Source organism: Rutilus rutilus (genome assembly GCF_951802725.1).
Source record: "Rutilus rutilus genome assembly, chromosome: 17".
In the NCBI taxonomy this organism is placed as follows: domain Eukaryota; kingdom Metazoa; phylum Chordata; class Actinopteri; order Cypriniformes; family Leuciscidae; genus Rutilus; species Rutilus rutilus.
The window spans coordinates 34,024,214-34,040,032 of record NC_140230.1 but is presented as its reverse complement, the minus strand read 5'-3'; the positions used below and the strand labels follow the sequence as shown (position 1 = coordinate 34,040,032).

The 15,819-nt window shown below is 39.8% G+C and overlaps 1 protein-coding gene across 2 annotated transcripts in view; it reads left to right on the top strand.

Annotated features, from left to right (window-relative positions):
* The window catches only part of LOC311276138 (mannosyl-oligosaccharide 1,2-alpha-mannosidase IA), a 209,589-nt gene that overhangs the window by 126,077 nt on the left and 67,693 nt on the right, over positions 1 to 15,819 (top strand). For both annotated transcript variants that reach the window (XM_084385674.1, XM_084385673.1), the window contains exon 3: positions 1,503 to 1,618. In XM_084385674.1, coding sequence (XP_084241800.1) covers positions 1,503 to 1,618 — 116 coding nt within the window. The remainder of the gene's footprint in view (positions 1 to 1,502; positions 1,619 to 15,819) is intronic.

The following is a 15,819-nucleotide window of genomic DNA, read 5'->3' as shown; positions in this document are numbered from 1 at the left end:
GATCCAGACTGCCAACTGCAAGTAAAATTGGCTTTGGTGAGCTTTGGGTTTAGTTACCAGATGGTGTGTAACTTTATTAAGAAGTAAAACATAACACATGGTTTGAATGGAACAGAAAGAACGATAATCTGACCCCCGCCGACGTGAGATCCTGACTCAAAGATATTCTAAAGAAAACTTCTTTTTTTTTTAACTCCGTAAATGGCTAAACACGTCCCTGTTTTTTTTTACTTTAATTAATGCGAGTGGTTCTGTGAATTTGATGGGACGTTTCACACACCCCCATCTTCCGGCTCTGGTGCGTGCAGTATCAGATCATGATACGATCAGCCCTGCGAGGTTCGTGTGTTCTCCGAGCTTATCACACAACGCTTCCTTCATTATCTGTGCTGGCAGAGATGCCTTTCATGTGCGTTCGGACTGACGTAACGTCTAAACACACACTGGCAGCGGCTCCTTCACCAGCGTTTTCCTGCAGGGGACTGAAGACTTTCCAGTTATTTTCACTAGTAAGATCACACCATCTGTTATTTGTTAGAGCTCTCAGACCCACTGCAGTCGTTCCCACACTCACTCTGGTTGTGCTGGTGTTTTTGTGCAGCATGGCACCTTGTAATATGCAGCATTGCTCATAGTTGCATCACATTATCGCACTGGCACACGACGCCCAGGGCTCCGATTTACGCTACGTCTCACTTGCACCCGAGTTTGTCGAAATCCTTCTCCTCCTGCAGTATTTCTAGGGAGGTCATGGGAAAGGCTGTGGCCTGTGGGTGTTGGTTTTTCATTTCTTTTTCACAGTTCTTAAGCTCCTAATTGAAATGCTCATTAAATGTGTATAGCAGCAGGGATTTCACATCAGAGGTTTGAGAGTCGACACACTGCGAGATTGAAACGCATCCTGCAAGGCTGTTTTCATTGCCTCATTCGTTCCAATTGAAGGGATGGAATATTTCATTGTTTGTCAACGTCACCTATCTACATATAATGTGCTTTTCATCTGCTCCGACGGAGCCGCTTGCCTCCCTGCACTCTCCTGAAGCAATAAAGACCTTGTTTTGTGCGCGACAGTTTGTGTATTTTCTACATTAAAGGGGCTGAAGCCAGAGCAATCTCGTTTAAGGTCGAGTGAATTAAATGAAAGCCTCCGAATATTTTTCATTAAGGATGTGAAGAGAATTTAATAACTTCAAATTAAATGCAGCTAAAGCTGTGGTGTTGTGGGGATCTCCGTGTGGGAGAGGAGGGAATAAGGGACGTGATGTATTGCAGCTGCAGACTCGTGCACATTCGCCTTTAGTTTGCTTTTGTTACCATAAAAGATCAGTTTAACATTCTGCGGCATCATCTGAACCTGAATAAACAGACATGTAAGTCCCAGACAGCAACATGGTTTCGCCCAGGTCCGGTCCACATCTGGTATATACGCGTGGACTCCACATTTTAAAGTCGTCATTTAAAGTTGTGCGACATCTCAATAATTTCATGTGTTGTGTTTGCAGGTGGTCTTCGAGGGGCTTCTATCGTGGATTCTCTGGACACGCTGTACATCATGGGTCTGATGGAGGAGTATGAAGAAGCGAAGGAATGGGTCCAGAACAGCCTGGACCTGAACTCGGTGAGCAAACAGTGTTGGGTGGGAATTGCTAGCGTTCCTCTGTGGGTTAGCGGCTCTGGAAAAACTGTCTAAAGCACTTCTATTGATCAGAAGCTGTGCTGGAATCAATTGTTTCTTTTAACCAACATCTAGTCCAGGGAACTGAGACCGTTTTTGTCCAAATCAAACATCCGTGAGTGGATGAAAGGCCTCCGTTGTGGTTTCGTGTTGACCGGGCTAGTTATTTCAAAGTGCGCTAATTTCTCTCTGTATGCCGCGGATTGAAAGAAAGATGAGTGTCATCCTCTGATAATAGACATCTACAGCGGCCTGAGGGCACAGAGGCGAGAGAGATTACTCTCTGATTGACAGTTCTGAGGGGAAACTATATTGGTTGCTAGGGCGTTGCTAGGAGACAAGATTGTTGTGGTTATTTGCTATGCCATTGCTTTGATGTTCTGAATGGTTCCTTGCAAGGGTGTTGCTAGGATACTAGAAAGTTATGGGTAGTTGCTATGCTGTTGTTTTGATTTTCTGAATGGTTGCTAGGGTGTTCCTATGATACTAGGATGTGGTGGGTAGTTGCTAAGTTGTTGCTTAGTTGTTCTGAATGGTTGCTTGGGCGTTGTTAAAATACAAGGATTTTGTGGGTAGTTGCCATGCTGTTGATTTGTTTTCTGTTTGTTTTGAATTGTTGCTAGGGTGTTCCTAGCATACTATGATGTGGGTAGTTGCTAGGCTGTTACTAAGTGGTTCCTTACTTGTTCTGAATGTTTTTTTAGGGCGTTGTTAAAAAAACTAGAATGTTGTGGGTAGTTGTTTTGATTTTCTGAATGGTTGCTAGGGTGTTGCTAGAATAGGTAGTTGCTAGGCTGTTGTTGAGTGGTTACTTTGGTTGCTAGGGTGTTGCTAGGAGTTGTGGTAGTTGCTAGGTTGTTACTAAGTGGTTACCTTGGGTGTTCTGAATCATTTCTAGAGTGTTGCTTGGGCATTGCTATGTGGTTGAGTGTTGTGGATGGTTGCTTAATGGTGCGTGCTTGCAAATGTCAAATAAGCCCACCCTTAAATTTGTTGAAATCAATTCATTAATATTTGTAAATGAAATGATTCTGCTCCAGATGGGTGGGTAAAATAAAGCTGATGTAGCTGTGTGTCAAAAACATCGCATTGGGTGCTTGCTGTCTAGAAAAGAGGGTCATCTAGTTTAGTTGGTTCTGGACACTTGCACTTTTCGACTTTAACATCTAGTTTGAATTTCATAACTCTTGATACTGAGATTTTTGACAGTGTAAAATGGCTTGTTAAAATCTGTCATTCATCTGCTTCATTGCTCAAGCAAAATGGTCGTATTGCATTCTGATGCACAGCGGCAAACTGCTCTGATTTATCCTGAAGGTTTTTTGGCACTTCATTAAAGGCACCAGTGGTATTTTGAATGTTGTGCTGGTGAGAAGCCCAGTGGTGCATATGAATGATGCATTCTGATTGGTCTTTCCAAGTGTGTATGAATTACTCATAAACATGTTCATACACACAACACATACTGTAGAGTATTTCCAGAAATATTACGGTCATTCTACCACAGCCTATAAAATGAAATCCACAAAGTATGTTTCATCTTTTTAACTTTAATTTTAAGGACCATGGTGGAAAAAATTAATTTCTTGTCCATTTCTATAATTTACCCTAAAGTCTTCAGATAGCGGCTGAAGAAGCAGCTTTTACAGTATGAAGAAATGTATCAATTGCAATACACTAAATTCTTCTTTCTGTTAGTTTAATTAAAATCCACAATCATGAACTGAAAGAGTGACAGTTCTCAATTTCTGAATTTTGCACAACCCTGAGACACATTTTAACAATTTATTAAGTCCACTTAAAATAAATGATTTACAAGGACTTAAATACTATAGAGACAGTCAAATACATGTACAAAATCATGGCCCAGTGGCATACAGCGGATCTTCACAATATTAAGCATTAGGGTTGTGCCGATAGACGATAGTATCGTGTATCGACGATAGACAGAGATATCGCCGATGGCAGATGCCTTTGACGATATCAATACGATAATTGGCTCGTTTTCCTATTAATGTATTAAATCATTATTATTATTATTATGAAGCTAGTATAGTTACAATTATATTTGCCTTGCCTAAATTCATAACGACATCTCACCACATAACCACACTTGCGACATCACATAACCACACATGCAACGTCACCGACGCGCGCGTATGAGGACTCCTCAAAGAAAATATTTTTAAAACAGAAAAAAATTACATCCCACAACGAAATTGAATTGCAAGGTGATCCATTCACAAATTGCCAAGAGTGCTTGTTTTAACAGACGCATCATTCTTATACAGAGCCAAGATGAAGACGCGGCATCGTTGTTCGTCAGTATTTTGTTTCCATAGCACATTAACAAAATATTTAATGACAGTAAAAACACTAAAAACAGTACAATTACAAAATATTAATTATAATAATAATAATATCAATAAAATTAGGCCGCCTAGGCCTAATAAAGTCTTTAGTAGGCTACACGAAGCATCTGTGAAACTCTGCCTGTGAAAATCACAAGCAACTTCAAACTTGTTTAACAAGAAATATTCTTCTATTTTTTTCACTGTCAATAATGTAAGTCCACAAGAGAAATATTAAGCCAGTAAATTAAGATGCTGTAGCCTACCGTTATATCCACCGTCATCTCTGAGAGAACGCGCAGTTAATGCAGTGAAAGCGCAGTCCGTTTCTGCTTTCGTTTTCAGGGAATGATCGCGTTTACATGCACGTTATTAACTCGATTATGCTGAATAAACTGACAATGCATGTGGTCATGTAAACGGATTAACCCATTTTCCTTTATCAGAGTCAATAGTCATAAGTAAGTACCGATCGACTTTTAGATTTTTGCCTCTGATTTCTCCCGGCATTTAAAACCCGCGTTATTTCGGTTTATTGAAGTGCGGTGCGCATAAGTGAAGTGCATCCAGACAGAGAGAGCACTGGTAGGAGGACATATCGCAGACTCCGACTCTTTCTTGACCCAATAAATTAAAACGTGTTGTCATGATCTCGTGCAGAAGCAGCCTACAGTCAAACTGCTGCATCAGTAACGGCATGAGGGGATCATGTGTGTCCGTAAATTTCCCGCTGACATGTTGAAATATACAAGAATGGTCAGATAAAAGAATGATTAGGATCTTTTTTTGTACCTCACTATACCAGGAAACAACCTGATTTAGCCTATTAATAAACACTCCACCTTTGCTAGCAAAATAGAAAAAGATTCTCATTTAAAACGAAGTAATAAAACAAGCAAATTGATGAGTAAATAAGCAAGTTAATAATCAAATAAGTAAGCCCCGCCCCCCTCACGATAATATCGTGTATCGCCGATCTCACAGGCTGACGATAGGACGATATGAAAATGGAGCATATCGCGCAACCCTATTAAGCATGTCACTCAGTTGTTATGGGTACAAGTAACACTGTCTCCTCCAGATATGGCGGCTGACTATAATAGCAGACAGAGCACAGTACTTTGCTATTCGTTTAGCCCAAGTTGTTGAAGCCCTCTTACAACCAGCCTGTGTGTGTGTCCTAAGTTGCCAAATATGAACACAAGTAGTCGGCTCCCATAACCTATCTCTGAGATGGTGTTTAGGAGTGGTTGGTATTTAATGACCTTAGTCATAAAGGCTTCCTCCACACCAGAGTCAAAGGTATGCTACCTCCAAAACACACACCTCACTGATCTCCTCATTAATCACAACAACATCTGGTGTATTAGCAAACAGATGTGGAAAGGTTTCAGAGTTTCTATTACAATACTGAAACATGGATGTTTTTACACAGGAATGTTTGAACATTTTTACAGAAGATGATAAATAACTTAATGTCTTTCACTATAAGGTCCACTATTCTGTCGTGGCGTGTGATGTACATTCCCTTGTAAGCATGGCAGCCGTTCAAGATGTGTGGCAATGTTTCAGTGATCTGTTCTGTAGTGTGATGCAAACAATGAGGTACCTGGGTTGTAGAAAACCAGATAGAAAGGTTGAGTCTGGTTGGAAGAACTTGTAGTCTGGCTTTTATTGTAAAAATAGCAATGTCCTCACTGAGTGCAGTGTTCTTAAAGGGATGGTTCGGAGTCATTTCAACCTAGGGTCCTTTGCACCATGACCTCGAGCCAAACACCCCCCCAGAAGCCTTTTTTCCCCTCGGTCGAACATTATTAAAGTTAGAGCTTATTTAGAGACATCAGCCGAATGGCTTAGTGCAGGCGCTAATGGATCCAAGGTTGTATCTCGTAAATTACCCCACTAATAATGCCCGGAATGGCACCAAACTTCTACAGTAGTACAAATAGGTTCTGTACTCATAAAACGAGGCATTGGAAAGGTTGTAAGTACATCAGGAGTTTATTTAAATAACACTTGCCTGATGGCTAATGCTACCGCTAACCCGCACGTCGAGGTCACTTCAGTGATTTGGGAAAAGCCCGTAAAAGTCCTGGCAGAAAGCGATGCATAAGGATGTAGTGTAACGACGCCCAGTTCCAGGAATGCACTAATATTTTGTTGGTAGTACCAGTTTGCAACGATTATTAGTTAACACTAAGTTGTCAACACTTTGGCTATACTGGCTTTCTGCTATTTAAGTGTTATTTAAATAAACTCCTGATGTACTTACAAACTTTCCAATGCCTCGTTTTATGAGTACAGAACCTATTTGTACCACTGTAGAAGTTTGGTCCCATTCCGGGCATTATTAGTGGGGTAATTTACGAGATACAGCATTGGATCCATTAGCGCCTGCACTAAGCCATTCAGCTGATATCTCTAAATAAGCTCTAACTTTAATAATGTTCGACCGAGGGGAAAAAGGCTTCTGGGGGGGTGTTTGGCTCGAGGTCATGGTGCAAAGGACCCTAGGTTGAAATTACTCTGAACCATCCCTTTAAGAAATTAAAACACTTCACACACACACACACACACACACACACACACACACACACACACACACACACACACACACACACACACACACACACACACACACACACACACACACACACACACACACACACACACACATACATACATACATACAGAGTTGTGCAGTATTTAGATCACTGTGGCAGGACTGTGCTGAAAGTCCTGCAGGATCAGCAATAATGTCTCTCTCTCTCTCCATCACATCATGAGTCCAGTGGCGGTAGAGCAGCAGTGTCTGAGGTGTTTGGTGGCGAGGGAGGGCAGTGTCTGTAGTGAAGACACACAGTCTAGATTTACTCTGCACACTTTGTCATAAAGAAAGCCAGCTTCATCCGTCACTCCCCGCACGCTTTCAATCAATCTCCTGCCGAGTCTTCTTTTATCACTCTTTAGCTGAGCATTTGCTCACTGATGGAGAGCAGAGCACGAGACCGTCCTGCTCTGACTAGGAAGAGGTTTTCTAATCTAAGTAGAAGATGGCAGCTGATGCTTTCTGTATCAGTGAGGAAATGACTTATAGTCAACAACTCCAAAGTTTAGAGATTGACCGATATATCAGCCAGACCAATCAATCGCCCGACATGTGAGATGAGCATTAGGAGGCCAGTCTGAGACCATGGACACTGGTCTATATATCAGTCATATAAATCAGTTATATAAATAGATAGTCTCTTCAGAATTCATATGGATTAGTGTTACGATCTCTTTATGAACTTTTTTGAAGCGTCTGTCAGTGGTGGTAGTTGCATAGACTGTCACAGAAGGACAGAAAGCTCTCAGATTTCATCAAAAACATCTTCATTTGAGTTCTGAAGATGAACGAAAGACTTACAGGTTTAGAACGACATAAGGGAGAGTAATTAATGACAGAATTTTCATTTTTGGGTGAACTATCCCTTTAATGACAGACAATAGATAAACTGTATTTTAGTGAATTTTGACTGAATATTGCTTCATTCATTCATTATCTATCTTTATGGAGAAAAATATATGCACTAATTAATTATGTGATTCAAATATTTAGTGTGTTTATGTAATTTTGACAGAATATTGTGCAAATGTATTCATTCATTCATTCATTCATTCATTCATTCATCCATTCATCTGTCTTTATGGAGACAAATATATGAACTAATTAATTATGTGATTCAAATATTTAGTGTGTTTATGTAATTTTGACAGAATATTGTGCAAATGTATTCATTCATTCATTCATTCATTCATCCATTCATCTGTCTTTATGGAGACAAATATATGAACTAATTAATTATGTGATTTATACTTTTGACAATACCGTGAACTGAGGTTATGCATTGTTTATGATGTTGTAAACGCTAATAACTTTGTTTTGAAATGAGTGAAGTTTATTTTAGCACTTCACCTATCACTCAGGCAGGAGACGAGAAAGAAAAAAATGCACACCTCAGCAGTTCTTCCGTCTCTTAATTCACTCCTCCGCCGACCCGCTCCACGCTACCAATCAGACGCTTAAGTGTCTCGTTACATTTCTTGTGCTTTCCTGAGATGCTTGTTGCTCATAAATATGGATATGTGTATAACTCAGTCTGCAGTCTAAGTGTGCTGTGGTAGTCAGACAGTTGATGCATCTGTTCGATGGGAATATCGGTCGGGCTGTCTGTCTGTCTGTGTCTGTGTCTGTGTCTGTCTGTCTGTCGGTCTATCTGTCTATCTGTCTGTCTGTCTGTCTGTCTGTCTGTCTGTCTGTCTGTCTGTCTGTCTGTCTATCTGTCTAGCTGTCTGTCTGTCTGTCTGTCTGTCTGTCTGTCTGTCTATCTATCTATCTATCTATCTTTCTGTCTATCTGTCTATTTGTCTGTCTGTCTGTCTGTCTGTCTCTGTCTGTCTGCCTGTCTGTCTATCTGTCTGTCTGTCTGTCTGTCTGTCTATGTCTATTTGTCTGTCTGTCTATTTGTCTCTGTCTGTCTGTCTGTCTGTCTGTCTGTCTGTCTGCCTGTCTGTCTGTCTGTCTGTCTGTCTATCTGTCTGTCTGTCTGTCTGTCTATCTGTCTGTCTATGTCTATTTGTCTGTCTGTCTATTTGTCTCTGTCTGTCTGTCTGTCTGTCTGTCTGTCTATCTATCTATCAGACACTGGGAGGCAACGGAAAGAAGGAAGGCCAGTTTAACGGTGGGCAAGATTTAGCGTTGCGATCAGGTCAGAGCGAACGACTTTACAGATCCAACTTGTCAAATGTGATGCAGGACGGATCTTGTAGAACGAGGGTGAGATTTGTCTTCCAAATAGCCGTGTCCGTGAGCGGAATGACTCCGCGTATTTCGCACTCTCGTGGGTTGGGATGAGCAATTGTGAGTTAATCCGAGCTTTAGCATGAGGCCAAGCAGGCCAGGATGGTGTCAAGAGCGTTTATCTTGAGGTCGGGAGAATGAATCTATTCAGAGGAATGAGTCTCCGTTTATTTTTTGGTTGGAGGCGAACGCAAACAGAGCAGAATCCTAATGGCCGTGTTTATACTGCGGGATCATAATCTGATTAGTTCCATTCTGTGCTGGTGATGTGATTCACCCTCAAATCAGCCAGTCGCAATCTGAACATAAAGGGTAATTGGAGGGAATTTCTGCTCTCGAAAAAGCATTTTCTTATTACCATCTCTGATTTGATTGCCCGATTCGCTCATTCAGGCTCTCCGCTGCTCTCAGACACACAGAAACACATTGGCTCGCTTGTTGACACGGCTGTTGGCGACTCTGATGGTGGCCGATGACAGAGTTGATTAAAGTTTGGAGCAATAGGCTCTGCCTGCTTCTTCGGCTCATTAATGTGACTGGCACGTTTTTAGAGGTGACTCAACACTTCACTCTGCACCTGAGTGTGTTACGAGTGTGTGTTGTTGAGGCAGCTAAACTAACTGAGCTCTCAAAAACTATTTCTACACTTATAGATGTTTGAATGCTGTTGTAGTAGCCTAGTACTTTATTGTTCAGCCTTAGCTGAAAATTGGTCTTTGGTCTCGCCATACAATCACAAAACAATTAACAATACACAACATCCACCCAATACATCTAACAACACACAATATCCACAATATCAAAGCTTCAAATAGTCACATTTCCTACCCCTTATTCATAAGACTGATGTTCAACACTTGACTTGGACATTTGAAAAGCTGTATGTTTTTCTTCACTGGAGTGTCGATAAAATACGATCAAATTGTGTAATACTTTACTTATTTTACGTTATTTGTAAAGCATTAATTATGCGTGTAATGCACCTTATGTGTTGTATAATCTCATGATCTAATGTTACTGCCTTAGATTAAAAAACATAAAGCAAAAGTTGTATTGTATGAAGACAGTCAGTAGTATTGTGTAACATTTTTGAAGCGTAAAGGCCTGTGCACACCGAGGACAATAACTATAATGATAAAGACTGTAGCGGCGCTTGCAACGCCAAGGTCATGGTTTCGATTCCCAGGGAAAGCAAGACCTGATAAGACTGTAAATGTATACCTTGAAATTCAATGTAAGTCGCTTTGGATAAAAGCGTCTACCAAATGCGTAAATGTAAAGATATAGTTCTAAAATCGCAGAGTCCACACCATAACTATAACGATAATGGCACAGGGAAACAATATCATTGGAATCACTTACTGAACTTTTTTTCCCAGTTGATGAACGATAAAAACATTGACAGCCAATCAGAATCCATCCTGCTTTAAAGAGCTTGAGCATTTAAACTTTAGTTAGTTCATGTGATGTGAAGCAGGTTTGTGCGCCATTCAGATCTGAATTGAGTTTGATTTAAAGAAACAAATGCAGAACTGCAATTTATATATGAATGTAATGAAGTCAAGGAAATGTATAATTGTAATTTTAACAAAAACATTTAACAAACACAACGTTGCATCTGCAAAGCATTGTTTGAAAGTTTTAAAAAGCATTTAAAAATCCTTCAAGTGTGAATGTTTATAGGCGTTATGGACATAAATATGTACATATACAGTATATACACACACATACACTACTATTCAGAAGTTAGTCAGTCAGTTTTTTTAATGTTTTCGAGAGAAGTCTCTTCTGCTCACCAAGGCTACATTTATTTGATCATGAATATTGTGAAATATTATTACAATTTAAAATAACTTTTCTATTTGAAAATATTTTAAACTGTGATCAAAGCTGCATTTTCAGCATCATTAGCGTCACATGATCCTTCAGAAATCATTCTAATATGATGATTTGCTGCTCAAGATTATTATCAATATTGAAAACAGTCATATTTTTTAATCAACTTAAAGCATCCTTCAAATCTTATTGACCTAAACTTAGAATTCAATTTAAATTCCAACTCGTGAATTAAAAGACAGCCAATTCTTAAGTTCTAAATGTTCCACAACCCTGATGTAAACATGTTTCAGAATGAACAAACCAAATAAAGATTGTCTCTTTAAATGTCCATTTTAAGTGTGTATTTGGGCATTTTTAGTCAAAACATAAGTCAGACTACCATAACCAGCATAACCCTGCCTGTAAATCCATGCTGGTAATTTTTCTTTTTTGTTGAAGTGATCAGAATCTGGAGTGAGCAAAGCGCTCTGTTCTGCGGAGTATCTTTACATCTCTCCTCAGATCCCTTTGATTTGCTGAGATGGTGTGTGTGTGTGTGTGTGTGTGTGGTGAGCAGAGCAGACATGAGTGTTCTCTTCCTCTCCGGTTCTAATCCGGCACAGCGGAACAAATGGAAAAGCATAAATGAAGTGGTGCTGGCAGTGGATGGACTGCTGTCATTCTGTTCTTCTGCTGCATCCCATTCCTCCTCTTTCTCCTCCTCTTGTTGCTATGGAAGCCCTGTTTGACCACCTCCGTTCAGACAGACTCCGAGCTCTTCGCGACTGCACTGATCAGGGTTCTGCTCCAATCACAATTGAAGAGTTGGCTTCTTCAGATCATGGTTATTTGAATTGTGTACAAGGAAGGTGAATTTGAATTTGAATTGAATTGTAATTCACAGGTGATGCATTCTGGGAAATGCTGTGGTGTTCTGCTCTGGAACGTTCATTTATTAAATTATTAAATAAACTAAACCCATATTTACATAGGTGGCATTTAAAACATTTCAAATCGAATTTCAATTCTGCACCTGTGTGTCTGTATTAGATATAATTCGCATTGTTGAATTTCAATTTAAATTAAGTTCTGAGTAGCACACAATTTGAAAAGTTTTTAAATTAAGTTTTACAGAAATGATCTACAAATATGATCCAATGTTGGTGTAAAAACACTTATCAATGTTATTTACTTACTATTGTGGTATTTTATATATATATACATAGCTTTTATTTGTATATATTCTTTAGTTTTACAGGTGTAAAGGTTCAGATTTCTCATGCTTCTGTTTGTTTCATGCCTCTGGGGTCTCAGTTTTGTTTCGGTAGAGTAAATAATTGGTACTATTTGTGTTGAAATGATTAGGAAATCTGAGACTATATCGATAACTGATGTTTTAACACTTTTCTGCCGTCTAACTGCCACTACTTGTGTAAAAGCAGTCAGTGAATTGGATGTAAAGCAGTGAATCAGTGTAGCAGTAAAGCAGTATATGTCGATATAAAGCAGTGAATCAGAAAGGCCTTGTGTAGAATGAGATTTCAATAGGTTTGCACACACACACACACACAATGTATATGTGTTATTTGTATTAATCTAAACTGACATAGTCCAAGTAATCCATGTGTCGTCTTTGAAACACAATAATAATCTGAAGTTAAACCTGCTCTAGTCTTCCTCCAGCAAATCAGCGTATTAAACTCTGGACTGGACTAAGTCTAGGACTATTTAAAACTATGACAGAGAAAGCTGATTTCTTTTAATCTAGTTTAAAAGGCCATTTTAGTCTAGGACTAGGCTTAATCTCTGTCCAGGAAACCGCCCCTAAAAGTTCAAATTTTTCATCTAATACTTATATTTTATTTTATTTCTGCTTTTTAAAATATTACTATTTGAATCGCATACTGTCTGAGTAGGTACTGCATTTGAATTTTCTTTACGACCATTTAAAAGTATGTAGTATATAATATGAATGCGTGTAGTGTGAATGAAATTCGGACGTACTATATCCGTACTAAATTGTTACTTTCATAAACCCTCTCCCGTGGCCTCATGGGATAGTAAAGATGGGATAGTAAAGATGATCCATCGAATGCACACTTCAGAGTTTTGGTGGAAGTAGTAGGTCATCTGACTACTTTTCGCCTACTGTATAGTCTGAAAGTATTCGGTTTCAGATGAAGCGCTCGTCTCTATGATTGACAGTAACTGGGGGATTGGGGGGGCGGAGCTTAGTGAAGGATCAATTAGCCTGGAATATTCCATTCTTCTAATTCCTGGAATCCACTCACCTGGATTCCAGTTGATGTCAGGCACATTTCTCAATGGACACGGTTGACATTTTCAAAGATTTTATTCTGAATGAGCATTTGACATTATTGCTTATCTAACCATCCTGCGCAAATGATATTCCATGGGAAGATACGCATCCTTTTGAAGAGGCAAAATAAGAGGGCGGATAATTAGCGTGTTCTTTGAGCCCTTGAATGGAGACTTCCTTGCTGAGAGTCTCTCCTGTGTGTCATTCGGAGAGAGAGAGAGAGAGAGACATGCGCAGATGTTCATGTAGTTTACATATCTAACTGAGAGTGTGTGTGTTTGGGGTGTAAAGGTTCAGATTTCTCATGCTTCTGTTTGTTTCATGCCTCTGGGGTGTCCGTTTCAGTTCGGTAGAGTTATTATTCGTGGTGCAATGAGACTGATATTGATAACTGATGTTTTAAAGGGGTGATTGATTATGATTTCACTTTTCTAACTTTAGATAGTGTGTAATGTTGCTGTGTGTGTGTAAAGTTACAACGCTCAAAGTTCAAAGCAAAGGGAGATATTTGCTTTTAAAGAAATCGGTTTTTAAGGACTACAACAAACGACTGGTGGAGACTACAGGACATTCCTCCCGGGTTAGTGACATCACCATCCCTAAAATTTACATAAACCCCGCCCCCTGAACACGATTTATAGATTATCAAGACAGAATATGCTAATCAATGACTAGAAGATAACTACACATCAGCTACATAAATTCACCAACTAACCATTCAGAAACGTCCTGTTGCTTCTACATGTTGTCACTTCTTCTTGAGTCTCTCCATGATTGTCTGAATCCGGTTTGAACATAAAGGGCTAAAAGTTTTAGAAATGTTCAGTGAATGTCTGTGTGAGTGCAAGCTGTTGAAGCTCCGCCCTCTGTGCCGGGAGCAGCAGCTCATTTGCATTTAAAGGGCCAGACACAAAAACAGTATGTTTTTGCTCACCCTCAAAAATTGACAATTTTAACATGCTATATAAAAATATCTGTGGGGCATTTTGAGCTAAAACTTCACACACACACTCGTCAAAGACTTATTTTACATCTTGCGAAAAGGGCATTATACCACCCCTTTAACACTTTTCTGCAGTCTAACTGTCGCTACTTGAATTCAGCAAAGGATTGATATAGAGCAGTGAATCAGAAAGGCCTTTTGTAGAATGAGATTTGATTAGCTTTGTATCTTAAATTCAGTTATCAAGTGATGCCCAAAAGCAGCTTCCAGCAAACCTTTGCAGCTCGTATCAGTTTTTCAAACACTAAAGTTTAACAACAAGAAGAAAAACTCAGCTGGTGCGCCGCGAGTAAATCACACCGCAGGCGTCAGGAGCCCCTGGCGACAAATAAATGTGTGTTCTAAATCTCGCCTCAGTGTTTCTTCCAGACTTCTATTTATTTCTTAATAGTTCAATTAGTCTTCCAGATTGCAGTTTAATCTGATCTTGATGAAGTTGAATTTGATCCTCAGTTGTCTATCGTTGCGGCAGAATCCCCTCGGCAGCTGAAGTGTGAACTGAGTATCGAATGTGGTCGCAGGTTTGTTTGCTTGTGAATTTAATTAACTCACTGTTGCACGTCGACACACTGGAGATTGTGCATCATAGGCTGCATTTACACTGCAAGGCCTGAGAGTAAGTTTTCCTGTGTCAGTGAATGCATTGATTTCAATAGATTCCCACTGAGAATCAGAGCTTTGTCTTGCATGTGAGCGTCGAGATGAGTGAAGGAACGGCCGGAGCAGGAGCCTCTTTTCAGGAGGTCGCTAACATTGTTTTTTGATGAATGAAAAACGAAAACGAGCCTTTTCTCAAGGTCAGATGTGCCTCTTCATTCTCAGGTCAGATGGTCTGTGTTTTTGCGGTTTTAATGCCCTTTTTTTTTACCACACTTGTGCCTTTCCAGAATCAATGTATTAATAATTCATGCTATAGTCAGATAGGTGGTTCTGCTGGCTGGGAATAATTTCTTTTAATAGTGGGAATACATGATTGATGAAGGTGACCCAACACTAAAAGATATAAATATACAAAATCATCTGGCCCAAGCCTCCGTCCTTCTCAAGGCTTGACTCCAAGATTAGAAGAAAAATCGATACTAGATAGAAGAAGAGAGGAAAAAGAGTAAATCACAAAAGTTGAGAGAGTTTGTGCATGCAAAAAAGTTCCAAAGCACAAAGTCCCTCTCTATATCAGTGTCAGTGTTTCTGAACTCCCTGAAACGCCTCCATAGCAGTCTTGAGTTTTCTTCCGGGAACAAACACGCCACATTATTCCTCATTTAAATAATTCCCGCACAAGGCATATGCTGAATAAAGGGGCGGGGGCTGGTTGAGTTAGTTAGTAGTGTGTTGAAACGGCGTGTTATGGTGAAGGGCGGGACATTTCCCAAACTCACTTGAAGCAGTTGACCAAACACAACACACTGGTCCAGCCGACCAATCAGAGCACAGTGTGCTTTTCGGAAGGAGAGGCTTCATACAGGAACTAAACTGGGGTGCGTTTCCCAAAAGCATCGTTAGCCACTGTGGTCGCAAATTCCGTCGTTGTCCGCATAGTTCTAACGAACATTCACAAACAGCATCGCAAAGTTGTGTGATTGAAAACGACAGCTCTCTGCCTATGGTTACAAGCATAGTTTCTAGTTTGCATGACATGTGGACTTAACAAATCCTTATCTTGAGCAAAATAAGCAAGCTGACATTCAGTACAATCTATATCTTTTAGTTTAGAATACATACAAATGTAATTTTCGTCTTTTAGTTAGTCAAGAGATTTAAAGCGTCGTTCTTGAAGAGTGCGCACGTGCTAGTACGTAAGAACAAGCC